The sequence below is a fragment of the Chiloscyllium punctatum genome, chromosome 2 (genome assembly GCF_047496795.1).
Source record: "Chiloscyllium punctatum isolate Juve2018m chromosome 2, sChiPun1.3, whole genome shotgun sequence".
NCBI classification, from domain to species: domain Eukaryota; kingdom Metazoa; phylum Chordata; class Chondrichthyes; order Orectolobiformes; family Hemiscylliidae; genus Chiloscyllium; species Chiloscyllium punctatum.
Genome location: NC_092740.1, coordinates 90,470,170 through 90,497,412, shown reverse-complemented (window position 1 = coordinate 90,497,412; position 27,243 = coordinate 90,470,170). Strand labels below are relative to the sequence as shown.

At 37.9% G+C, this 27,243-nt stretch overlaps 1 protein-coding gene across 3 annotated transcripts in view; it reads left to right on the top strand.

The window, feature by feature from the left end:
- The first annotated feature begins 9,231 nt into the window (after positions 1-9,231).
- The window catches only part of LOC140486385 (transducin-like enhancer protein 1), a 117,925-nt gene continuing 99,913 nt past the window's right edge, over positions 9,232-27,243 (top strand). For all 3 annotated transcript variants that reach the window (XM_072585447.1, XM_072585457.1, XM_072585466.1), the window contains exons 1-4: positions 9,232-9,719; positions 10,190-10,290; positions 10,903-10,966; positions 11,116-11,160. In XM_072585447.1, coding sequence (XP_072441548.1) covers positions 9,696-9,719; positions 10,190-10,290; positions 10,903-10,966; positions 11,116-11,160 — 234 coding nt within the window. In that variant the 5' untranslated portion in view covers positions 9,232-9,695. The remainder of the gene's footprint in view (positions 9,720-10,189; positions 10,291-10,902; positions 10,967-11,115; positions 11,161-27,243) is intronic.

Below are 27,243 nucleotides of genomic sequence, written 5' to 3'. Positions count from 1 at the left end.
TAGACTTATTTATGAGTGTGCATGTGTGTGTGTCTGAGAGAGAGTGTTGCGTGTGTGTTTGTGAGAGAGAGAGAGAAATGAGAGATTGTGTGTGAGAGTGTGTGCATGCTTGATAGAGTGTGCGCATGTGTGACTGAGCATATGCCTGTGAGAGCGTGTGAGTATGTGTGTGTGTGTATGAGAGAGGGTCTGTGTGAGTGTGTGAGTGTGATCATGTGTAAGAGTATGTGTGTGTGTGCTTGTGTATGAGAGCGTGTAGTGCAGTGGGGTCACTTACAGTGTGACATGAACCAGAGATCCCAATTGAGGCCATCCTCATGGGTACAGAACTTGGCTATCAGCCTTTGTTTGGTGACTCTGCTTTGTTGCATGTCCCAAAATCTGCCTTGGAGGATGGTCACCAGAAGATCTGAGGCCAAATGTCCTTAACCACTGAAGTGTTCCCCAACTGGAAGGTAGTGTCCCTATCTGGTAATTGTTGTGCTGTGCCCATTCATCTGTTTTTGTAGCATCTGCTTCATCTCACCATGCCTTTGGAAATCCTTGCCTGCTAATGGCATGCTGGCCTTCAGAGCGAAAGGATTTGAGTATTGGAGTAGGAGTTACACAGGGCCTTGGTGAGGCCATACCTTGAGTACAGTGTGCAGTTTTGTTCTCCTAGTCTGAGGGAGGGCATTCTTGTATTGAGGGAGTCCAGTGAAAGTTCACCAGACTGATTCCCGGGATGGCAGGACTGACATAGGAAGAAAGACTGGATCTTAGAGGAAGTAGGTGGGGATCTCATAGAAATATATAAAATCCTGATGGTACTGGACATGTGGGAAGAATGTTTCCAGTGTTGGGAAAGTCCAGAACTGGGGTCACAGTCTAAGAATAAGGAGTAAGCCATTCAGGACTGAGATGAGGACAAACTTCTTCACTCAGAGAGTTGTGAACCTTTCCCACAAAAGCTATTTGGGCCTGTTCTTCCAACACGTTGAAGAGTGAGCTGGATGTGGCCCTTGCAGTTAAAAGGATCAAAGAGTATGGGGAGAATGGGATACTGAAATTGCATAGTCAGCCATGATCATATTGAATGGTGGTACAGGCTTGAAGGGCCGAATGGCTTAATCCTGCACCTATTTTGTATGCTTCTATGTTTTACATCCCTCTCTATCTCACCTAAAACGTTGATACTCCAGAACGTCAGCCTGCCAATCTTGTTCCTCTCTCAACTAAGCCACTGTAGCAGCTACAGATCAGAGCTATATGTATTAATCCACACTCTCAGTTTATCTGCCTTACCTGTCATACTCCTCTCATTAAAATGACTACACCTCAGACCACCAGTCCAGCCTCTTTCAGATCTTGGTCCGACTTTTCATTTGAATTTCCACTCGAGAAAACCTCCCTTTTTAACAATGATGCAAAAAGAGGACAGAAACCATGTAACATTGCACAACCTGGAGGAAAATGAAGGGAAGAGAGTTGCAAAGTGTCCACCCCATTCTCTTAGCTGTTCAGCAACCTCTCCCTGCCTGCTTTTCCTCTTAGTCTTCCTGGCCTTAGTCTCTGACTGCTCACTGGATGCGCTCACTGAGCTACTGGAATGTGTCTTGTACTCTTTTGATGGAAATTTGGGCCAATGGGCTAAGAAGTGCCAGATGGAGTTTAATTCAGATAAATGCGAGGTGCTGCATTTTGGGAAAGCAAATCTTAGCAGGACTTATACACTTAATGGTAAGGTCCTAGGGAGTGTTGCTGAACAAAGAGACCTTGGAGTGCAGGATCATAGCTCCTTGAAAGTGGAGTCGCAGGTGAAGAAGGTGTTTGGTATGCTTTCCTTTATTGGTCAGAGTATTGAGCACAGGAGTTAGCAGGTCATGTTGTGGCTGTACAGGACATTGATTAAACCACTGTTGGAATATTGCGTGCAATTCTGGTCTCCTTCCTATCGGAAAGATGTTGTGAAACTTGAAAGGGTTCAGAAAAGATTTACAAGGATGTTGCCAGGGTTGGAGGATCTGAGCTACAGGGAGAGGCTGAACAGGCTGGGGCTGTTTGCCCTGCAGCGTCGGAGGCTGAGGGGTGACCTTATAGAGGTTTACAAAATTATGAGGGGCATGGATAGGATAAATAGACAAAGTCTTTTCCCTTGGGTCGGGGAGTCCAGAACTAGAAGGCATAGATTTAAGGTGAGAGGGGAAAGATATAAAAGAGGCCTAAGGGGCAACTTTTTCATGCAGAGGGTGGTACGTGTATGGAATGAGCTGCCAGAGGATGTGGTGAAGGGTTGTACAATTGCAACATTTAAGTGGCATTTGGATGGGTATATGAATAGGAAGGGTTTGGAGGGATATGGGCTGGGTGCTGGCAGGTGGGACTAGATTGGGTTGGGATATCTGGTCGGCATGGACTGGTTGGATCAAAGGGTCTGTTTCCATGCTGTACATCTCTATGCCTCTGTGACTCTATGCTTTTAAGTTTTATTATTTTAGATATTATTAAACAAAGTGCAATTAAATCCAATGTGAAACTGGTGTCTCACCAAATTGACATTGCTAGGATTTGACATGATGCCTGAATGCTTCAAGTGCCCGATTACTCTCTCCAATTTGAAATCCAACCCTGCTTCTTGCTTGCTCATTTGTGGGTGATTCACAAGATACATTTAAAGCAATCACTATCATTCAATAAAAAATGATATGCTTTTTGTTTACTCTTTGAAAACATATTAAGTAGATAGGAAGACACTTTGCATATTTGATGTGTGTCACTTCTGACAGTGATAGTTTCAAATATGTAATAGATTTTCCATCACACACTAAATGCAGTTAGATGCAAGGGTTGTATTAGATGTAGAGTCAAGAGTGTGGTGCTGGAAATGCACAGGAGGTCAGGCAGCATCTGAGGAGCGGGAGAATTAATGTTGCGGGTATAATTCCTGATGAAGGGCTTATGCCCAAAATATCAATTCTATTAATTGTCCTGCTCCTCGGATACTGCCTGACCTGCTGCGCATTTCCAGCTCCACACTTTCGACTCTGATTTCCAGCATTTGCAGTCCTCACTTTCTCCATATATTAGATTTAGTTTTGAGTACCATCTATAGCAGCAGCTCCTTGTTTTTCCAGTCTCTAACTTGTTTGGAATTCTTCAATTAAAGAGCATATGAGATATCATTTTATACATTTTCTTAAACTTTAAAATTATTGCAAACAGAAGGAATAGAATGTTTTATTTAGCAGAGCAATCTGTATGTACAGCCTTACTTCTTTATCACTTAATGAAATGTTTAACCCACACTGAACATAACAACAAATCAGCTATGAATTATCCACCCACAACTTCCCACCATTTTTTAAATGTCTAATAATTATGTAAACTGCAAACTAAAATGAGAAGTGAATGCTTTAATGATAGACAACCCCTAAGGGAAAATAGTTGTGTTCTGTAATGTGTCACCTGATTACACTGACTGCTTTGTAGAAAAATGAGATTGTCAATGGCACTCAAAACTGTTATGAAATATGTCAATGATGAAAAGGTTTTGATCATTTAAATCTAATGCTTGCAAATCTAAAATGGTAGTTTTAGATTATGCTTTTATTTCCACCGATATTACATTGCTTATTTAGTAAATACATCAGGAAGTCCACTTAGAATACTACCCTCAGTTTGGAGAATGAGTGAAAAAAAGAATTTGGTTTTCTTTGTCATTTATGATCTTCCAGTTAAATTTTAGAAACAAAGAGGTTTGAAATGTCTAATTCAAAAGAAACTAAATAGGTACACATTTGTATTGTTTTCTTTAAAGCACTTTTCGAGCGATTAATTTACTAACCAAATAAGACTGAATTTCAGAGGCTTGTTAATTACTCAACGTATAAAATGTCCATCTGTGCCAGACTATTGACTAAAATTTTCCAAATCATCTACCAGCATCACATGGGAAAATTGTTGGCAAACAAAATGACAAGCAAAGTTTCACACGTTGTATCACAAGTAAACAGTATTTTTTGTAGGATATTAGTGGAAATAAATTGGTTTCAAAACTCACATGCAATTTCTTTACACATTTCTCAATGATTGTTAAGGATCCCATTTGAGATGGATGATGATTAAAACATTTCTATGTTACTTTCTTATTATTAGTTAATAAAACAAGATTTTTTCTGAATTAATTCATTTGTTTTAATCTTGCTATGTGTGGACTTGATTCATTCTGCAGATCCCTGTCCATTTGTTGCTGCTTAAATTTTCTTTAAGTGCAGCTCTAAAACTAGGCAATGTTTATTGAATGGCCATTTCGGGTGAAATATTAAACACTGCACTATCAAAGAGGTGATATCCAATCTGTTTTAAAAAGTTAAATGAAGAGCTGTGGATCCTGGAGATCTATTTTAAAAAGTGTCTGGTTTCACTGCTCCTTGTGTTTAGAGCAAAGCAGTTTATTACACTATTGTGCAAAGCAAATCAGTTCTAATTGCAGATCAAATTTATATATCTGCAGATGATCATGAACCAAGCATGTTTATTTTTAATTCAAGAATCACAATTTAAAAGTGATTTAAAATTTACAGTATAGTATAACAGTTTCCTTGCAATTCTCAGGTTAGACTTAATTGTACTACCAAACACACATAAATATACAAATCTTCACACCTGTGACAGCAAAAAGATGCAAAGATCAACAGTCTTTTTGCCAGCTTCTTTCTAACCACTGAAAAGACCTGCTTTAGCAATGACTAGATTTCACCTTGACTGCTTTCTCTGATTACATAGTAAACATGTAAATTTACTCTGTGTTGCTGTGTTGCATACAATGTCACTGAGGGGTTGAATCAGAAGCTTGCTTGATTATACAGCTGAAGTGTTTACATTGGCTGCATGATGGATAAATAAGATAGTTACAGGGTCATGTAAATAGTATATCCTATCCTATATAATGCTTCCAATTGCATGCTTATCAGATTTGAAGTATTTTCTCAGTGGATGCAAATATAAATCAAGGGCAAGTTTTTGGTTATTGCTGGAAACTATTAACATCATATTTCCAGATAGATGCGTACTTTACTCAAATGTACCTCCAAATAGAACATAAATTATGCAAATTGGGTGACACTTTTTGCCTTCTCCACTCCATCTATATGTTCTCCCACCATCATCAACTCTACTTGAAACTGAAGAGCAAATTTTAATCTTGACACTGCTGTGTAACAAGAGCACTAGAAAGCATTGAAGAGCCAGTCTTGGTTATCTCCCCTTTAAATGAAATTATGAGCCTATGGCTATAACCAGGGTAAAATTACAAGGATGCATTCCACAAACTGTGGTTGTATTCCTTTGAGTTTAGAAGGTTTAAGGGAGATTTAATGAAAGTTTTCAAACTACTAAGGGGAACATGTAGGATAAATAAAGATAAATTATTTTCATTGGCTAGGTGTCTAGTTCCAAAGGAAATAAAAATTAGAACCAGACCTTTAAGGAATGAATTTAGGAAACACTTCTACAAGTAAAAGATTGGTAGAAGTTTGGAATTGCAAACTGTAATTAATACTGGATCAGTTGTATACTTTAAATCCGAGATTGGTAGATATTTGTTTTTCAAGGGATACAGGACAAAGATGGGTATATGAAGTTAGGCCACAGATCAGTCATGATGGTATTTTGTGAGTTTAATGGAACCTTAGCTGAAATCAACAAGCAGCATTTTAAAAGGGGTTTTAGAGCCTTATTAGCTGATACATGTACTATTGTAACAATATTCTAACATTGCAATGTTGTAAAAAATTCACACTTCTTGATAGGAAATCTGGATCATTAGAAAAAAAAACTTAGGAAAAGAAGTAGTAATAAATGAGGTCAATGAATACTGAAACTTGAAAAATTCTAAAAAGACAAAATAGAGTTATATGTATGAGTACAATATTGCATTCAGACTGCATTTAGTTTAGAATTTGAAGCTGCCCAAACTTAGCATTCTAACGACCTGTGAATACCCAGAATTCTAAGCACATGATGAAGGTGGAGATGAGGGTGGGATTCTTGTAGTATCCAAAACGAGCAGCTGCTCCATCTGCCATTAGTGATGGGTTGAAGTTAGGCCTTTAGATGCCAAAGATTTATTAGTAAACTGCTAGGCAGCTACAAAATCAAGAGGGATCCTATTGCAACTTGTTTCTTCTGGGAGTTGGGAAGTTATTCAACTCTAATATTGATCTCGCAGGTAGATCAGGTAGGAATACAGCTGATGGAATTCACTGGGATAGTTGGGGATAGGGGAGAAGGAAAGGTAGTGACAGTTTGCAGGAACCAAAGATGCCAGCAGTGAGAGAATTTTCTTTCAAGAATAGAGGGATATTGTTGACTCTCTTGGACTTTTCCAAAAAAAAAATCAAGCTTACAGAATACTGAATAGCCGGGACAGGGTGAATGTTGGGAAGCTGTCTCCATTGGTAGGACAGACCAGGACCTGAAAGCACAGCCTTAAAGTAAACAGAAGACTGTTTAGAATGGAGATAAGGAGAAACTTCTTCAGCCAGTGAGTGGTGAATCTATGGAATTCATTGCCACTGAAGGCTGTGGAGGCCAGGTGATTGAGTACATTTAAGACTGAACCAAATTGGTTCTTGATTGTCAAGGGGATCACAGGTTACAGGGAGAAAATGGAAGAATGGGGTCGAGCAACTTATCAGCCATGATTGAATGGTGAAGCTGATTAAATGGGCTGAATGACCTAATATTTGCTCTTATGTCTTATGGTTATCTTAGCTGTTTAGTGAGTAGCCACCAGTGTGTCGTTTGAGGACTGCTAATTTACCAGGTATGGTGCCCGATTCCCTAAATTATATCTGAAAAATTGTTTATAATTTTAATTTGCATATTTAGAAACCCAGTATCTGTTCCAGGCATATTGACAGCCTACTCATTCACACATCCATCGTGAAGTTGTAACATGCAAGTTTATGGCATTAATGCACTGGTTGAGATGAATCCTCTGACAACCTCATACATCCCCCCAACCATTGCAAACACATCATCCCCACATTCCAACCTGTCAATCACACCACTCCACTTTCCCCAGGCCTCACTAGTCCACTATCTTCAATGTTGTTAGCTGCTGCCATCTGTTCTTCCTGTGGCAGGCAGTTGAACATTGTCCCAAAGGTCATCAAATTCAAGTGTACCTTAAGGTGAAGCAGGAATTAAGGACAGGGAGTAATTTTGAATGTCATAAAATCTAACCTTATTTTCATATAATACTTTGATTTCATGTTGTTATTAACAGAGATATTATAAAATGTTTCAGCAACTTGGATGGCAGAACATCATTGGTATATATGACTTTCTCTTATACCCGCTGATTGGAATTGCAAAGTTGAAGTGGTGTGAAGAATATTCTGATATAATGATGTGTAAATAAGAACTGGATTTACAGTTTTAAAATGGGAACTGAATTACACACTGCCCTCCTAACCAGGCTCATCCGAAATATAAGCAAAGAAATTGCTGGAAAAAAGCTCAGCAGGTCAGGCAGCATCCTTGGAGAGAAATCAGAGTTAACATTTAGTGTCTAATGGACCTCCCTCAGACCTGCTGAGCTTTTCCAGCCAGTTCTGATTTTGTTTCTGACTTCCGCATCCGCAGTTCTTTTGGTTCTCATCTGAAATATTCAGTCTTCATTTCCAGTGAACAGTGTGGCGGGAGACCATTTGTTGAAACAGAGTCACACTTATTGTTAATCTTTCCATGGTCTATTATTGTGTAAGATGTCCATGAACACATAATAAAACTTAATTTGTCATTAATATGGGGAATTATTTGCATATATACGAAACCTTGGTTCAGTGATGGCATGACGCCTTGACAGGAGAGATACCATGAATTACTTCGGAGTGGAATTTTAGAATATTGTATCGTACTAACATTCTTGTAACGAAGTAGTTGAAACAAATAAAAACGTCTTTTACGTATCGCGCGTGTGGTCTGGAGTCTTTTCACTTATCAGAGTTTCAGTTCACAGGGGTCCTGCGTGCAAAGAAGGCATTGTCTGGAGAATATCACCCTGAGGGTTTTCTCCAACAACAAAAATATAGTCAGGACTCCGAGCAACTTGTCGTCTTGAGGGGGAGTGGGGTGGGGGGGGCAGTGAACGGAGGGGTAACACGTGTAATCTGTTTCTCAACTCAAGTCAGTTTCAAACAATCAATAAGAAGTTCGCCGTGAATATTTCCTTTGTGTTACCTAACAAGCCAGGAGAGCTGTAAACAAACAGAATAAACCGATGTAATCAAGGCTGAAAAAGCCGATGTAATACCTGTTAAACATCTGGATGCAATTTTCTAAGTAAAACGAACTGAAAACATACGCGGGCCGCTTTGATGTGCATTTCAGCACATTGTTGATGTGTTCGCGCTTTTACCAAACCCAGGACTTAAAGTGAAGTAGATATTGTCAAAATTGGGGGGGATGAATTACGCACCAACAAAATAAATTCCAATTTATTTAATTAACGCGACGTGTATAATAAGACCTAAAATTATGATTACATTAGCTTCAAGGAAACCGTTTTGTTCAAAGTTGCTTACGACAATCATAACATCCCGACATGATGCACTCCTTCAACAAAAGCAAGATGTGAAGCTTTGCTACACTGTTATAATTAGTTAACATTCCTGCTCTGGCTCTTTTCGTTGTGGGTGGGACAAAGGCTTGTCTGTCTATGTTTTTTTTCCCCCTGTCAGTGTTTGGAACCCACGTTACTTTGAGTGACAGCTGAGCCCGCCGCCGCCCTATTGTCTCTCTCTGACTGACTGACGGACGGCCACTCGTTTGATTCGAACCGTTTCAGCGCAGCCCGCTCGAGCGAAGGGGGTGGGAACATTAGGGCGGAGGGAAGGAAGTCGAGGCCAATCAGAAAGAGACAAACAGACACAATCATGTGCTCTATTGGTCTGAGGCCGAAGTCGTCAGCGTGATTGACATTCCATAGTCACCAATAGAAAAGGAGTCGAACGGCAGACCGCCTCGCAATTGCTGGGCTCTGTCGCCGCTCAGCCTGATTGACAGCTGGCCGACAACGGTAGCCGTCTTCCATTGGACAACGCTCCGTGATGATGACACAACCCCACGTGTGACAGGGGCCCCTCTCCGCATCCTGATTGGCGAAGAATGGGATGGAACGTATCCTCAGACTGCGCGTGTCTAAATTTGGTGAACGATCACGATGGGGGGGGGGCTGGGGGAGGATGGGTGGAATAGAAACCGCGTGTTAATGTAACCAGTCTGTGTGGGGGGAAAACTGCTACATTGTTTTCCACTGTAGCAATTATACCCGCTTAAACTTCGCACGGTATACATTCTATATTTATTCTGGTGGATATTCTGCAATCAAAGAAAAAGAAGCCGAGAAGATTTCCTGGGGCGGCTTAGAAATTTGGTCTTGTTACAGAAGTGGCAATTGCTGTTTTCCGAAAGGTTTTGTTGTCTTAAAGACCGAGAGGAGTTGAGCCGGGACAGCGAAATCTGCCAGCCTCCCTGAGGGCTTTAAAGTCTCTCTTAAAACACCACCTTTTTTGGGGACCTAAACCAAGGATGCGCTTGCAGTAAACACTTTATTTTTCTTTCCGAGGGAATTCTTATTAATGTGCGTTTCTTAAAGGAGATCGAGCGATTGTTTGAGCAACGGAGCTTAGCGTCTGGCGGACCCAGCAATGTTTCCTCAGAGCAGGCATCCTGTAAGTAAAGAGAAAGCAGCTCTCCTGGTCGGCCGCTTTGTCACTTCATTGTGTGATCTTTATTCAAGGAAATGAAAACACCTTCAGCGGAGCGATGTATAGTTGCACTACCAGCAAAGTGTCGTGTGATATTTTGAGTGGAAAGCTACTTCTAATCAGTTCCCAGATAACCTGCGTGCACATCTGTTCCTTGCTGTGTTTTGAAACAATGTCATCTCAATAACTGTCCCCCCTGAAAGTTGGGCAGGAAGATCACAGATTCTACCGAGCTTACGTAGACCGACAAAAGGTCCAGTGTTTAATTCTGTCAAACGACCTTGCCCTCTTTCAGTGTCATGTGTTTGTGTTCGTTGCTTTCTTCTGTCGGAAAGTTTCTGGTATAAAGCTGCCTAGGCTGCGAGTTGAATCGTTCGCGGTCTCTTGTCTCTGTGTACTTGTAATTCTTGTTTCCTTACTCGCTGTTTTCTCAGACGCCGCACCAGGCTGCAGCCCAGCCTTTCAAATTCACCATTCCCGAATCGCTGGATCGTATTAAAGAAGAGTTCCAGTTTTTGCAGGCTCAGTATCACAGGTGAAATAAATCTTCCATTCTCTGCCGGGGAAAAGTATGTTTATTTGCTGCTGGTTAGTTCAGTCTCCGGAGTTATTTGGTTTGTCTGCGGTAGGTAGCCAATGCTTACTTTCCCTCACCAGAGAGCGGCGCTCTCGCTGCGGCCAGATTTTGGTTCCTTTCAAAAGATTGCAAACAAACCACACATTGAGGGAAACAGGAGTCTTAGTGGTCTAAACCCTCTGAACTTTTTTGACACTTATGAATTACATCGTTGAAAATCGTAAATTATACGAGTTGATTTCAATTGTATACAACTCGGCTTAATTTAATGACTAAAGCATTTAGAACAGTTGAGTTTATTTGCTTTATGTATTCGTGAAGTTTACAGTTAAATTTTAATATCCGGTGCATTACAAGGGGTTGTTCTTTCTTTTGATTTATCCAGTACTTCTGCTTTTGCTATTACTGCAGTCTTTTACGTAGGAACTCTTTAAGATGCTTTTCTTGTTGCTTTAAAAAGTTCCTATGTTGACGTTTTCGGGGCTGTTTAAGGATCGGTAACAAACACTGGACCTTGTGGCGGCAATTGCATCTTGTGAAAGATTTCTAAAAATTTTTGGTATTTTACAGTCTAAAATTGGAATGTGAGAAATTGGCAAGTGAGAAGACAGAAATGCAGCGACACTATGTTATGGTGAGTTTAAACAATTATCTTTTAAAATTAGAAGTAGTTTGTCATGTTTCCCAATCTGAAATGGGAAGTAAACTACTGAAAACTCGCGCTTCAGTTTAGTCAAAACATCATTAAAATTTTGGTTTATCATAATGTTTTCCTTTTTACAGTATTATGAAATGTCTTATGGATTGAATATTGAGATGCACAAACAGGTAAGCTCATTTTTATAGAAATTCTTTCTTTAAACTTATTGAAGTAGATGTAGCGAAACATTTGCCATCAACATCTGAAGGAAGAGCCTTAACCATTTTGTATAAAATCATCATTAGAACTCTCAATTTTACCAAGAGCAGCCTTTCTCTTTCAAATGTTGGTTAGAGCTGCTCTATTAAACTATTATAGTAAATATTTAATTTCAGAATTCACTTTTTAATGTCGTATGGTGGATCAGGATTACTGGAAAATGTAAATTTGCAACATAATGTTAAAATTCAAATTTTATTATATGCCTGGCAAGTTGACATGATCATCATGGCTTGAAAAACAAAATTTAATATTCTAGAAGGATTTATGTAATGTCCACAGAGTATGGTGTAGTGACTAACACTCCTATGTATGCAAAGAAATTTGAAGGTGAACAGATGCCTCTGCTTGGTCCTATGCATGTGGAGTTTATGGGGTTGAGGGAAATAAATGCTCTTTGAGGTTTAAAGAGATGGTCATAAGTTACTGCATTGTATGTTCGTGATAACTAAAACTGCTCTTGTACATGAGGCATAGATACACAATTGATGATACTGAGATAAGGCTAGGCTATTTTTGAGAATATTAAAATAACAAAACAAAGCACAATGAAGGCGGATAATGTGAGCAAGGCAAATCAAGCGATTGATGTATTAAATGATGCTTTGACTCTGGTTGTGTGCCAGGAGAACATTAATTGCAGGATGCAAGCAATCCAAGAGAAGTGGTGACTTTGTGATTTTTAATCCTGAAGATACGATTGATAGTAAGTCCTTAAGACATTGATTTACTTTTTTGAAAATGTCACCATTAAATTATCTCTTTGCTGAGACATCCTTGCCAAAAAACATAGGAATGGGTTTCAACTTGGGGTCTGATTTGACTGATTCTATGCTTTAATATTCACCACTGCTAAGAAATGATTATTTGATGTATTAATTTAAATGCAGTAATTGCCCAAGTGGTCTAGTGTGCTTTTGTCTTTGGTTGTGTTGCATTGAAATGGAAATGCAGAGTTGTTTGCATAATCACCTTGATGGTTGTCAAATGCAGCAATGTTACTTATGTACAGCAGTGAAAGGTGTTAAGTTAATTTTTTTTGTAGAATGCTATATGATGGATTCCTTCTCAGTCCTGATTTGCTTCTCTCTAGAGATTTGAATTTATACATTACATTTAAGTTCCATTTTTTTTGTTAAGATATGTTTTCAACCATGCTGAATTTTTATACTACAAATTTCAGACATTTATTGTTACTATATATATGTCTGCCAAAGGTATCTGATCATAATTCTTCAAAACAGATGACTTTTGGGGCCAGATGTATAACTTGGTTGAAACTGAAGCATTTTGCTGACTGATCACCAGTGTGGCCTAAATGCTCATTATGCTGTAGAAAAGGCTTATGCAGCCTGGTTACGTTTGACAAGAATTCTCTCTGGGAAATGACTGGGCATTAGTGAGGCTCCTAGCAGGCTTATCTTTTTATAGTTTATACTCTAGATAGCAAGTGAACATTGTAAGAGAAAATGTTCTTCTTGAGGTTTGTCTTCTGTAGCTACTTTGCTTGGTCTTTGAGGATACCACCTGCAGAGTTGTAGAGTCATAAGCAAATGGTTTTTATTCAGACATAAGTGCTTTTTGTTCAAGGTGTAATACTGAAAACATGAAAAAAAACTATCTGTGTTTTTGCTTAAATATAACTTCTTTAGCATATTTAGAAGCGTTTGTTGTAAGATGATGAATGGATATTGATTACAGTTGTCAGTTTTAACTGATTAAAATTGTATTGTTTTTTTCATGTTTGCACTGGCTTGAGAAAATTCTGTATTTTGACTAGTGAGGATATTCATTGTTTGAACTGTCTTTGTTTTATTGGTTACTTGATGACATTCAGAAAATGAATTAAGTTTTTTTTTCTTTTTTGATGTAGTAGTAGTAGTAGTAATGTGTAAAAAGATGTGGTTTCTTACTGGTCAACAGTGCACTGATAAATTTTAAGGAAAGATTTAAACTCAAGTTGTTAATGTTTCAGCTCTTCACATCAACCTACATAATGTTCCAGAGTATAATGATTTCTTGCTATAATGTACAGACAGATAATTAAAGGTGGAGTGTTGTGATCTCACAGTTTAGCTGGTGGCATTTCAAAATTGATTTGGCAGAAAGAATCTCGTTATTTCTACTTCATGTTCACAAAATTCCTTTTCATCCAAAATAGAAATATTATGGCTATTGAGACATTATTCAGTAACTAGGATCCTGCAGCTAGTCTTGGCCATCCTTTTTAACTTTCAGATTAACATTGATCTAGTAATCTGAATATGACTTTGAATATTGAGATTATAGTCTATCTTTTAATGCTAATTTAACTTTTGTCCTGATTAGTTGAATGTAGTACTGAACATAGTGCCTAAGTATATGAAACATTTTAAACTGTTTGTTGTCACATGGAATTCTTGTCCTTTGGAAATTTCAGATAACGTATAGATGATGCACAAAATACTGTATATTATGTTCTAACAGATATAACATTTGATTAAACTAATTATAAGTTAGGCTAGGATGGACTTCGATTATATATCATAGGTTTTGATGCTATTGGCAGTGCTAATTGGCTGATTGGTCTCTTCCAAAGTAAGCCAGCAAGGATGCAATTTTCTATGTTTGAAGTAAGTATTATTGAGATGTATGGTTATGCATTTTCATAGAAAATGACCAAAGAAGATTTGCTGCTATTAAATCAATTGATGAAACTAAACGTCTCCAGTTTAGTTGTTCCTTTCCATTCTTTCCTCTCTTTCAGTCCCCTGATACCTGTGCTCCCAGTGACAGAATTTTTCCCCTTCTCAAGTATTTTGGTCTGACATAAGTTCTTTGACCTATCGTTGATCTGAGATGGGATACTATTCTTAGCCTCTCCATTTAGTATGAGTTGAGTTTCATTTTGCCTTTCCTAGAGATTACTACTAGGTGGTTGTGCAGACGCGGGCAGTCTTGTTAGTTCACATTATCGGTATGCAATGTTTGGTTGACTTGAGTGATGGCTGAATAAAATATTTGCACTGCACAATGCTGGATATGCAATGTTTCAATTTAGCTGTAAATAAAACAATCCTTGAAATTAGAGAAGGGAATAAAAAAAGAACAAACCAGAGATACACTCCATCTGTGGAGTGAAGTAATACAACTGTTGACCTTTTGCCATCTGTAGCATATGATGTTTATAGCCTGGCAGGACAAAATCAAGACTCTGGCAGAACTCCCACGTTTGTTAGCACTCATCAAAAGTTGGTTTAATGGATTGGGCACATGCGGATGGAAGACACAGCAATCCTCAAGCGATTATGTTGAGGTAAACGGGACCAGGCAACTTAAGTAGGACCCCCAAAGCTCTACTTCAAGGATGCTTACAATCATGGCATGAAGGTCATGGACATAGATTATTGCACCAGGGGGTTGCTAGCTGATGACAGGAAAATGATGACTCCTCCTGTCAACTAGTGTGTAACACTATGATGACCAGTGGTTCAAGTATCTTAGCAACACTTCAGTGAACTCATATGTATATTCATGGAACTAAACTCATTTGAAACTGAGTAATACATGTATTTTCAGTCTCATTTAAATCAAATATTTGTTAAAAGGAAAGATCCTGTTCTTCTCATTGCGCAAAGATGTATCAGTTTCTTTGCAAACTGCATGGTGGTTAAAAGAAAATCTGTTGCCCTATTTGTAACTGATGTCATAATGAAGTTTTACCATTTCTTTAATTTGTTAGTCTCACGTTGATCTCTCAATTTGTGTGGAGGTATCTGTAAGGCCCATTTAATTACAGTGTAGGTCATACGTCTTGTATCTTTGGGTCTGTTCACTTTATTAGATTTTCATTTCTATGGCCCTTGGTAGGGTTCCCTTGGGTTCTTCAAACTGGCTGAGTAATTGCAAGTGCTGATACTGGAAATTTTAATCTCCCTTTTCTCATTAGATTCAATTGTGTTGCTGGAGGGTGCTGTAGGTGACTTGTGTCATTAATTTTTCTGACATTGTGTTCAAGTTGAGTCTTGCATTTGGTGAGTCATTGATATCACCATGTCTCTCTCAGGTGTTGTTTTGTTGTAATGAAACTGAACCTCTTTCAAATTAATTGTTTATTTATACTGAATTATAATAACAATGCAAAAAGCTTATTTTGTAAGTGACCAAGTTTATCTTTCTGTAATTTTCTCAATGGGAGATATTAAGTTGGATTTCAGCCTTTGGTCAATTCTAAATATAATTTGCTGTCTGTGTTGGCTGCTGAATAGGGATTTGAAAATATTTTTAATCAACTTATTTAAATGTGTTATAATGCACCATTCAGCAGGCATTGCTTGAACCTGGATCTTCTGGCCTAGAGGTAGGGACTGCATTACAAGAACTCTTTTAAGGATTTGAATGCTCATTTAAATTTGGTTATTATCAGATTGGGATAAAATAGTCTTATTACTTTGTTTTCCATTTTGGGAATTGTTATTCAAAACCATGTTTATGTTTATTTGCATCTAGATGACTGGAACAAAATGAGGAGCCTGCCATGGAAGGTTTTTTTAAGAATGTTCCATATACATGTTTATCATTTAATTGAAGGGAACTAATGTAGGTAACTACCTTGAAAACTGATTTGAGGGTTTTTTAAGTCCAAAGTTTTATATCAATTAATTTCATTGCACAATTCTAAACAATAAATTGGAACTAATTGTTGGCTGAAATTAAATTAAACCATGTTTACTTTATTTATGTAAACAAATCAGCACCTCATAACTGCATGGCCTGTCTGGCACTTCTCTCCCCACATCTTTTTTTGTAAGGCATTACTGATGAGGTCTAAAGTTTATAAAGTGAACTGTTAATTAAAGGCCATTGACAAGAGCCAGGGAATCTTGACAGTTAAAGCTTTACACGGCTTGTGTATCCTATTGCTGTCTTGGGTAAACAGTTGCTCTTGGCAGATTATCCAGACAGTGACCAGTCACTGTATTGACAAGTGCAGACACAATAAAAACTATATTAGGAGTCTTGCCATGAGGATTTGCAGTAAATATATTACAGCACTCAAGTGAATTGCCAATACTGCTTGTTTAGCATTTTGCACGGCTATGGGAGTATGGATTTTGCATTAGAAGGGCAAGGCTGTTGGAAAGCATTGGTGATGGCTGGAGAAATTGACTCTGAGATCCAATTGCTGTCTTTGGATGAATCATGAAAAGCTCCTGTTAATTATAGAAGAGCTGGCTGTATGGGTTTAGAGGATGGCATGGATCTTTGCTTCATTAGATTCTGTGTTGTAGCTTGGCTGTATAATGCAATGAACTGAAAAAGCAGGAGTATAGAATTAAGTTTGGAAGTCTAGTCTCAAAAAATAAAGTAGTTTTATTTTCAGATATAATGTTTGTACCCAAGTAATTATTTTCTTCCATGGTTTAAATTAGTACTTGTTTTGCTCAACCATTTGCATTTACCTCCTGTCATTTAATTTGAAACTTTTAATAGACTCATGGATCTTGTGCTGTAACTGCATAAGTTCCCAATGGGCTACTACTGTATGAGTAGAACAGGCTTGGCTTTCTTTACTAAAATACTTCAGTACGAAATCTGAATAACTTTAATGGCAAGCAAACCTATTTCTACAAATGAGCACTCGGGGAGCCTGCTGACCAACATCAAATGGAAGGCGTCTCGATATAATTTGGGTGGAGCGCCAAGTTATTTGCATTCGTGTGATTCCAGGTTGCAATGTTCACCTCATTGCTACTGCATGGTGATAAAGCTGAATAAATTAAATATGTTGGGATGTGTTGAAAACAAGTTACAACCATGGGTAACAGTGTGAGGCATTTATGCCAAGGAGAGTCATGACATACTAAAGATGTGAGAAGGAGACTCCCAGCATCTCGATGACAGCTAAGTTTCTGTCGGTTGGCTATGATTCAACAATATCCACAGTTGCAGCTGTGCAATGTGAATATTTGCATTAAAGTGAGCAGCAGCTACGAAAGACTATTTTCTAGTAACAGAAATTTGGAAGATGAAAAATGCTTTCTTCTATGTTTTTCTTAAAATAAACTATTCAGATTTATAAACAAAACACTAATTGGCGAGCACATTTTGCTCTATTATATATGAATTTCTAACTTTTCATGGCCAACTTGAGGTAGTTTCTAATTTGCATGGAGTTTGTCCATTTATTTTGAGAGAAAGTTTTGTTAGTGAGAAATTTCTCTGAATCTTGCACATTTCATTTGTAAGTTTGACTAAAACTAATGTCTGAAATCTTAAAATGTTTAGACTGTAGTAAAATCTTATTGCCTTTTATCTGAGTTGTGCCCTTTGAAATCCATTGATTTACAAACTTCCCCATTAAAAATTTTGTTTGGGTTAGTTTTGTGGTAGCTGCTTAAAGACATTACTAAAATATTGTATCCTTTCGGTTTGTTGTGGTATAACAACTTGCATTTATTTGAGGTTTTTAATATCGTATGGTATCCCAATGTGTAATTACCCAGAAGTGTAATTGGACAAAAAAAAAACAATGACATTAGCTAACAAAGTTGATCGAAAGCTTGGTCACAATAATGTGGAAGAGCTGGTGTTTGACTGGGGTGGACAAAGTTAAAAATCACACAACACCAGTTATAGTCCAACAGATTTATTTGGAAGCACTAGCTTTCAGAGCACTGTTCCTTCGTCAGGTGGTTGTGGAGAATAAGACTATAAGACACAGAATTTATAGCAAAATATTAGTGTCATGCAACTGAAATGATACACAACAAACCTCAATTATCTAGCATTCGATTATCTGAATTTCGGATTATCCGAACAAGATCGCAAGGTCTCGACGCTTGGCCACACTGTTATCCAGCATTCGATTATCTGAACAATATACTCCATGCCCGTGTCATTTGGATAATCGAAGTTCCTCTGTATTGAACAAACCTGTTGTTAAGTCGTTCATCTCTTAGAATGGGTTGCAGGTTTCGGTTCATTAGTATGTAAATCCCAGAATGTCTTTTAAGTCACTTTCTCGAGATAACTTAGGTGACATCTTAGTTCAGACAATGCATTAAAGGTGTGAGGTTAGAGTCTGGCTGTAACCCAACCTTGAGTCAGACTCGTTCTATTTCCAAAGTGGAATTTACAAAACATTGCATGTATTGACTGAATGAAGCTTGTGCATTTTTTTAGCAAAATAGAATGTATCTGCAAATATAATTCTGGAAATATAAATTCATTCCATAGACTCGTATGTGAGTGCGCGTGCATGAGAGAGAGAAAAAGTGAATGTGTGCATGTGAGTGCACCTGGGAGAATGTGTTTGCATGTGTGGGTGTGATAGAGTATAAACCTGTTTGTGTGTGTGTGTGTGTGAGAGAGAGAGAGAGAGAGAGAGAGAGAGAGATTGGTGTAATGGGGTCACTTGTAGTGTGACATGAACCTTGGTTGAGGCCATCCTTGTTGCTACTGAACATGACAGTCAGCTTCTGCTCTGTGCTGTTGCCTATCCCGAAGTCTGCCTTGGAGGATGGTCACCCGAAGATCTGAGACTGAACGTCCCTGACCACTGATGTGTTCCCGACTCGGAGGAAACACCCCTGTCTGTTGATTTTGTTATGTGGTGTCCATTCATCCACTGTTGTAGCGTCTGCTTGGTCTTGCCAATGTACCGTGCTTCAGGCCACCCTTGCTGCAGCATATGAGATAGACTATGTTGGCCAAGTCACATGAGTATCTGCTACATACGTGGTGGATGGTGTCCATATGTGTAATGGTGGTATCCTTGTCGACACTCTGACACATCTTGTATGTGTTGTGGTCAATGTTGTCCTGAAGGCTGGGCAGTTTGCTGGGAACAAGTGTCTGTTTAACGCTTGGCAGTTAATTTAAAGGGGAGAAGTGGAGGCATAGGGAAGATCTTGGTGAGATGCTCCTCCTCATCAATGTGTTACAGGCTGTGAAGAACATGGCATGGTTTTTCGGCTCCTGGGGAGTACTGGCCACCGAAGGGTACCCTATTGGTTGCAATCAGTGTCTGTCTCCTGACGAGCTTGGTCAACATTTGAAAATGTTGTCACTAGTGAAATGCTATTGTCATACCAAAAGAAGTGAAGGATACACAAAAGCATTGACTTTTCTGAGAGTTAGACAATAGGTTCAAATTGCGGAAATGGGAAGGATTGAGACCATGGAAGCATTGAACATGAGGATGAGGATTTTAAAATAGAGGCATTGCTGGTGTGGGAGCAAATGGAAGTCAGTGAGTGTGGTAGATATCTTGCAATAAATTCTATTAGTCTATTATAAGCCAACAGAACTTTGCATGTATACATGTTTATGGAGCGTAGCGGAAGAGAGGCTCTTTGCGGACCGTTAAAATGGTTGAATCTGGCAATAACACAACACAAGCATGAGTAAAACTATTGTCTACCAATGAATTAAAAAAACCAAGTTTTGACTTTCTTCGTATTAATGATTCTGTAAACTGGGAATGACTGTGGATTCCTAAGTGTCACATCAGAGACCTGTACATGGAAGAAATCATTTGAATTTTGGAGTGATAGAAAAGACAAGATCTCTAATTACTCAATGATTTAGGGATTGCATCTGTGTTGCTATGGAGACTATCTGGAACAAATTAAATTTCAAGGAATTAAATAATCTTTTAAGTGCTTTTGGGAGTGCTAATTTTGGCAGTGGCACTTGCACCGATTTACATTTTGGTTTGATAAGCCATTCTGTAGCTTTTGCATCCCCACAGATCATAAAAAATGAGAACTGATGTAAACCACAGTTTAATTTTTCTTCTCAAACTCAAACTCAAACCTTGAAAGCACTTATAAATTCTTGAACTTGACAATTGTTTTTTCTGTTTGCAGTATGCTTTCTCAAACCACAGTGTTGATGGAAGGTATTTGATGTGCTGTTACACTCTTAACAATTTGGTTCCGGCTCCTCATTTATTAAACAATCAATTAATGGAACACTAGAATACATTAGTATGCTGTTTTATTTGAGTGACATGAAGGAATGCCTTTGTCATGAGTCTGCTTTAAAAAATAAATGGAAATGAGAATTGGCTTGAGGTCAATAAGCCATTTGTGGTGGTCTGACAGCCTTCGATTTCTTCTTCTCTTCGTGCTTGGCACAGATCATCTTAAATTATGCATTAATGAGCAAAAGTGCAACATTGGATTTTCTCATTGTGCATTATAGTGTTGCAATTTACAAATGAAAGGGTATCTATGTGACGATTCTTGCAAGTGTGATTTGTTTTTAAATCATATGTTCATAAGATTCAGAAAAAGGTACAAACAATTCTGGGAAATTATTTGCTATAAGATTTATTGCTAAGGTTAAAGAGGTTTGAAGAATGTCAGTGAACTTGTATTTTCCTTTTTTTTTGTAGCATAATTTACATATTTTCTGTATTCAAGAACACAAAACTAGATGTTACATTTTATTTTCTGGCTTTTTGAGTCAAACTGTATTATTAATGAATATGTGGAAATTTAACATTTTAAAATGGCTACGTAGGTATATGTTTATGACCACAAGTAGTACATATCTGCTTAGTATGACTATAATTAAAGATAAAGTATGGGGCAACAAATGTATGTCTAGTGTGTGTCACATGATTCTTAAACTGAGAAGTTCGCCTTCAAATCATCATATGAATCTATTTTACTATAAAAAGTAAATTTAATGTTCTCTAACTTGATTTTCATAATTTTCAGGTCTGGACCATTAAAATATTATGAAAAGGAGCAGAAGTAGACCATTCGGCACTTTGACCCTTCTCTAGCATTTAAGAAAGATTATGCCTGATTTAGTTTGTGTTTTGTCTTCCACATTTATATTTTCCCTGATTAACCTTTAAATTCTTCTTCGGTAAAGGAATCAATCTACCTCTGCTTTCAAAGTATTTAATGACCCTACTTCTACTGAAAGTCAGACAGCTCTCTGGAGTAAATAAGTTCTCATCTTTGTCCTTGAAGGATGACCCTCTAATTTTGAAAGAGTGCCCCCTCTTTTGGGTACCCTCAACAACAAAATATCTTTTCCATGCCCACCTTCTCATTCCAGGCCATTCTGGGTCATTTAAACTTTAGTCAAGTCATTCTTAACTCTTCTAAATTCCAGGGGAAATAAGCCCTGACTGTCCAGCTTGTCCTCATCAATCCATTAAACTCCTCTGAACTATCTCCAGTGCATCTACATTCTTCTTTAAAGAAGGAGCAGTGCTCTCATCAGTGTCCTGTATAACAGAAGTATTTTGGCATTGAACCATATGTTGCTTTTTTTTAAATGCATAGAGTGTTTGTGCTGTGTTTCAAAGTTATAAAGGTAACCTACAATACTTCACCTTGTCCATGCAGCTGCTGTTGTGACCAATATTTGAGTTGTGTATAAGTTTGAAGTAGTCTTTCCTTCTTCTGAGAGCCAAGCTCCTGTATTCTTTTGTGATGAAAGATGTAAGGCTTCAGTATGAATTGGAGCTTTGTATGTTAGCAAGTGCTACGTAAGTTTACTTTTCTATCCACACAGCACCCATTTCCCACTTTCAGCAATAAATGCTGTTAATGATTTGTATATTTACACCGTAACATCAGACCTCCTTGTGAATGAATTGGCATACAATAGAATTCCTGTGTGACTCTAATGTCTGACAGCAACTGTTTAAAATGCCCTCATAATGTTAATTGGTAATCAGAAGTATAAATAAATGTTTCCTATCACTGTCATTTTCAAAAGTGGCTCTTGGTCTACAGCAAATTGTTGAGATGTGTAGTTGTTCTTAAATTTATAAGTATTTTAATAAGAATTCCACAGACCACTTAAAGCTGCACTTCATTCAATCAGTCACTAATGATGCTGAATTGCTGAAAATGGGCAAGTTTCTTTGTAAATAGGAAAGCAAATTTTAGCATAGTATGACATGTAGACGCTTCAGTTAGCAATATAATCTTTGTGTCATCTACCCAAGTACCTGCCATAACTTAACTGCATAAAATTATTTCCATATTTTTTGGCAATAACTCCTGTTGTAAATGGTTTTTAGAAAACTTACACTCATATTATCAAAAAGGTGATCTAGTTTTAAAACTCCATTCAAGTGATGAGTATTGCCTAATTAAACTTTAAGAAAGTGATGGTGACCTGACTGGAAAAGCTGTAGCCCGTGGTATGTGGAGAGACTCCACTTGCTGTTAGGCAGTGGGTTCCAGGCATTTGAAGCACTGACTTTATGTGATGCGTGAGACGTTATGACTTGGCAGGAAACTTGGTGGTGTTCTCATGCAGCTGACGCTGTTGTACTTCGAGGTCATGGTGATACAGGTTTGGAAGGTGTAAACCCTCTTCTTTTTTTCCCTTTTAATGTAAGGATTTCCAATGTCCGTGCATGGCAGCAATTTCTAAAACCAGAACTTAGTGCGTCAGCATGTCGATCTGCATATGCTGACTTGGGAGGAATCTGTGTGGCTATGCAACTTGTCGGGAATTTTGCTGACAAAGAAGATTTACCTACTTGTTGGATTGAACCTTGTAAATATTCCGCATAACTGGGTCTATGTGCTGCTGGTATAGGGAGTGCATTTTTAAGTGGTGGATGAGGTGCTGTTTCTTGGGTGGTATGGAGCTTTTGAGAGTTGCTGCAACTGCACTTGTTCAAGCAAGTAGATATTATCTCATTGTCTCCTGCTACTAGTCAGGATTCCAATGAATTGGTTTTAATTAATTGGGAGGTTGATTACTTGTTGCAGAATTCCCAACTTGTGACCGGCTCTTGTAGCCACAGCTAATACAGTTCTCTTTCTGGTACTGAGGAAGGGTCATTGGATCAGAAACATTAGCTTTGATTTCTCTTCACAGATGCTGCTAGACCTGCTTGGCTTTTCTAGCAACCTCCTGTTTGTTTCTGATTTACAGCATCCACAGCTCTTTCAGTTTTTATTCTCTTTCTCGTTCTTCCTTAACCCACCCTGGACACAGAATTTTGATGTAATGTTTACACTTGGAATATCCTCTGCTGTCCATGTCATACTCTCGCATCAAATGTGATTATTCTCAGTAGCAAGGTGGACATGAAGTTATGGACAAAGGGGGGGATAAAAAGGCAGGGTCATTTATCAGATGATGTTTGAATGAGGTGTCTGCTAATGAAACATTTTAGTGCTCAGCTGGTGCTCCATTAGCAGACAGGTAATGCAGTATTTTTATCAGAGAAGTCTGCAGGTATGTTTATTGGGGCAAGATGACTTGATCCAGCAGCTTGGTTATTGAAACATGTAGTGTCATAGGAGTTTGAGACTGTATTTGCTTCAAATCACCCATCAAGCGTACCTTGGCTAGAAAACTTGGAAAATCTTAAAAATTTCTGATGCACGTTTAGTTTGGTTAAACTTCATCCTTGCTTACGTTTTGATTGCCAGAGTTTATCAATTTCAATCTAAACGATAATTGACAAAAGTTAGACAAGTTGCTGAGGGGTGTACAACAATGGGTGGCATGCTGGCACAGTGGTTAGCACTGCTGCCTCACAGTGTCAGAGACCCGGGTTCAATTCCAGCCTCTGGCAACTGTCTGTGTGAAGTTTGCACATACTCCCCGTGTCTGCATGGGTTTCCTCCCACAATCCAAAAAAATGTGCAGGTTAGGTGAATTGGCCATGCTAAATTGCCCATCGTGTTAGGGGAATGGGTCTGGGTGGGTTGCGCTTCGGCGGGTCGGTGTGGACTTGTTGGGCCAAAGGGCTTGTTTCCAATCTAATCTAATCAATGGGCAGAGAACATTGACTCTGTTAGGCACACAGGAACTGCATTGTTGGTTTGCAGGACAGTTCTTTGAAAAAGTTGACAAAAGCCATTTAGTACCAGTGGTATCTCCAATCAGTAACTTTTTCAAAGAAGGAGTAATCTGGAAAATGTAAATTAATGCAGCCTGATTCTTGCATTCACTTGATAATATCAGTACATGAATCAATGAATGCTGATTAATTAACTGACCATTTTGTAGAAAGCAGTGCAGCAAAATAGCCCAAGTTTTCATGGTTATGGGGGATAAAATTGACAACCTTTTTGAGCCTATAAAAATATAAGAAAAGAAATGTTTTGAACATTTCAGAGTTGGTTAATTTACAAAAAGTTTTACTAAAGAAGTCATTATAGAATTTTAGTATTTAATCACCAAGCATCAACTGCAGTATTGTGGCCAATTCTGGGCATCACAATTAGGAAAGTTGAAAAGGCCTAAAGGTTGATCAGAATTTGTCAAGATGCCCTGAGCTACCTGTGATTGGGGGAGGTTGGAGAAGTTAGGACTGTATTCCTTGAAACACAGATTTATGCAATGACTGAATATAAGTATTCATGATACTGAGGTATTTTGATGATGTAGAGGGAATAATTCTTCTCTGGGTAAGTAGGATATTAATTAGGAGTCATAAATTCAGAATCTCTGGCAAAAATCTAGAGAAGAAAGAAGCTATTAGAATCAGAAAATCCCTATTTGAAAGGTGATGGAAATTGATTCGAAAAAAATTAAATGAAATTGGACAATTCCTTGAAGATTAAGAACCTTATAGGGTTAAATTCTAGTAGAGGAGATTGGGACTAAGCTCAACTGCTCTTTAAATGAGGCAACACAAGCTTAACCAGTTGAAAGGTCTGAATTTGTATTGCAAGTTTCCATATTTCTGTATTGCAATTCTTGTGTGGCAAAACATTCAGGAAGTTAACACCCTTAAATATCAGACTACGTGCAAGTTGAGTTCAGTGTAAGTTTATGGTATATATATTTCAGCTAACAGATTACTGTCAAAAGAAGGTATAATTAATTATTGACCTGAATTTGCAGTTTGAATTATGGCAAAAGTCATTTACAATTGCTCTTTTTTTTTGTAAAATTGACTATAACCTTTGGAGAACAAATATATGGAGAGCTGAATGCAGAAATCCAGAAGTTGCTGTCAGTGATTCCCTACTGCTCTGTAGATTGTGCTGTTTAATTTCAAGCAGATGGAAATAGGGTAGATAGTACTGAATTGATGTGAGCTTTCATTTTTATACTATTCTCTACCCATAGCAACCCTTGACAAAGGTACACTTTGAATGAAATGTAACTGGGTTTTTAAGTGTGTCAATTTGTAATTACTTTTGAATAACGTCTCTGGCTTCGGTGAACATGTTTTATATTTGCAAAATGATTTTTATCCTCCTTTTTGTGAGATGTTTCTGTTTTGTGTTTTAATCTCATGTTATAATCTTTCGTTCCATTTCTTTAAATTCATAAAAATGAAACTGCTTCATGATTTGCTATTTGAAAGAATTCTTCATTGTGATGGTCTCCTCTATGACTTGACAGCAGAAGCCTCCTATACCTGGCACCTGAATGAAATTAATGTTGACAAAGGTGACATCCATACTGCAAAGCTCATGAGAACTTTGTGGACAACTTACAGGTTGTTTAGCTATACCGCGTGTTTCATTAACGTGAATTCTCTATAAAGCGATTGACAAATTGGGGACACTATTTCTACACCGTAAACTTTGAAAGCATGTATTGGTAGTTCCAGTCCCATTAGTTTCAGTGCTGCTGTTGTTACATGATTTTTTCTGATAATAAAGGATTGCATGACAATGGAACTACCATGTTATAGTGGAATCGACTGTGCTTTGAATTCACTGGTGACTGCCAACATCACTACTTTGCCGCTGACTGCAAATTCTGAGGCTTTATTGTTTGTCATGCACGAATGCAATTATGCTTGAGGTATTCCTTATTTCTGTTCAAATATCAGTTTGTAAGCTATCTTGATATTCTTAGTTGTCCCTTTACGTTTTGCAGTTACGTAATGAATATGGGGTGTGCAGCAAATAATTTAAGCTTGCCTGAAAGCAAGTAGGTCAGTGCTGTAAGTTGGTAATTAGTGAGAACTGAACCAACAATAGAAAGTGTCATATGCTCATTGATTATGTAAAATATAGCAGAATTCCTTCATGTTAATTCTAATGATTCTCAAAAAGACGAAAGTCCTTCAGTAAGGGGCTTGCTGAGCTTGTCATTTGTGAATAAATCAAAAGGCCATCATTGCTGTAGCAGGAACTGATGAATGGAATTGCTTTGTCATTCTTTTGATAGGCCTTGCTCTTAAGCTTGCTATTAAAAATGAATGCAAACATTCTGGCATGTTTCAAGAGTTCTGCATTAGGAACACAAACAATGAAGAGTACTTGAGATTCTGGGCTAAGAGCTGCCAGACATATACAAGAGCTTCCTCTTGTCAATGGGTTCAAAATCTGCCTTGAGAGTGAATAAGCGTAATGCACTTAGTGCTGCCAAGCTCTGGTCATGCAGCTTTGAAAACAAAATTCAAATACGTAAAAGAAAGAATAAATACATTTTAATCAATATGCATACCTGAAGCTGTAATTTCTACAAAATATGTTGGAAACTTGAACTACATTGTTCAAATGAAGTATCTTTTAAAATTTATTTTTAATAATTTCATGATTTCTGCTCCATATTCTCTTGAAGGGCACTTTTGGCTCTGTTTCTTTTCAATAAGCAGGCAGGTCCCTTGACCACTCTAACAATAAAATAGGTAATTAATTTTCATGTTGGTCAGCTTGAAGTTATAAGGAAGATTCTATGATGTGAAGTGATTTTATACAATATATGATTTTGACTGTGAATGCAGTTATGGGGAAAAATGAAATTCTGATGAAAACCTTGTGAAACATGCTTTGTGTCTCTTTAGTGGAATCATCAAGCAAGTCAAACTCAAGCTTAATTTAGCTAGTGTCACAATTGGTTCTAGATCCTTTTTTGTGTTCTTAAATATATATTTTACTGGGAAATAAAGAATTTTGTACATGTGTACAGTGTCTTTTGTGACTTCAGGAAGTCCCAAATTGAGCAAAGTGTTTTACAGCCAATGAGGTAATTGTTAAATACAATCACTATTGCAGGAAGCATGGTTGCACAGTGAGGTCCCACAAGTAGCTCTGAGATAATGA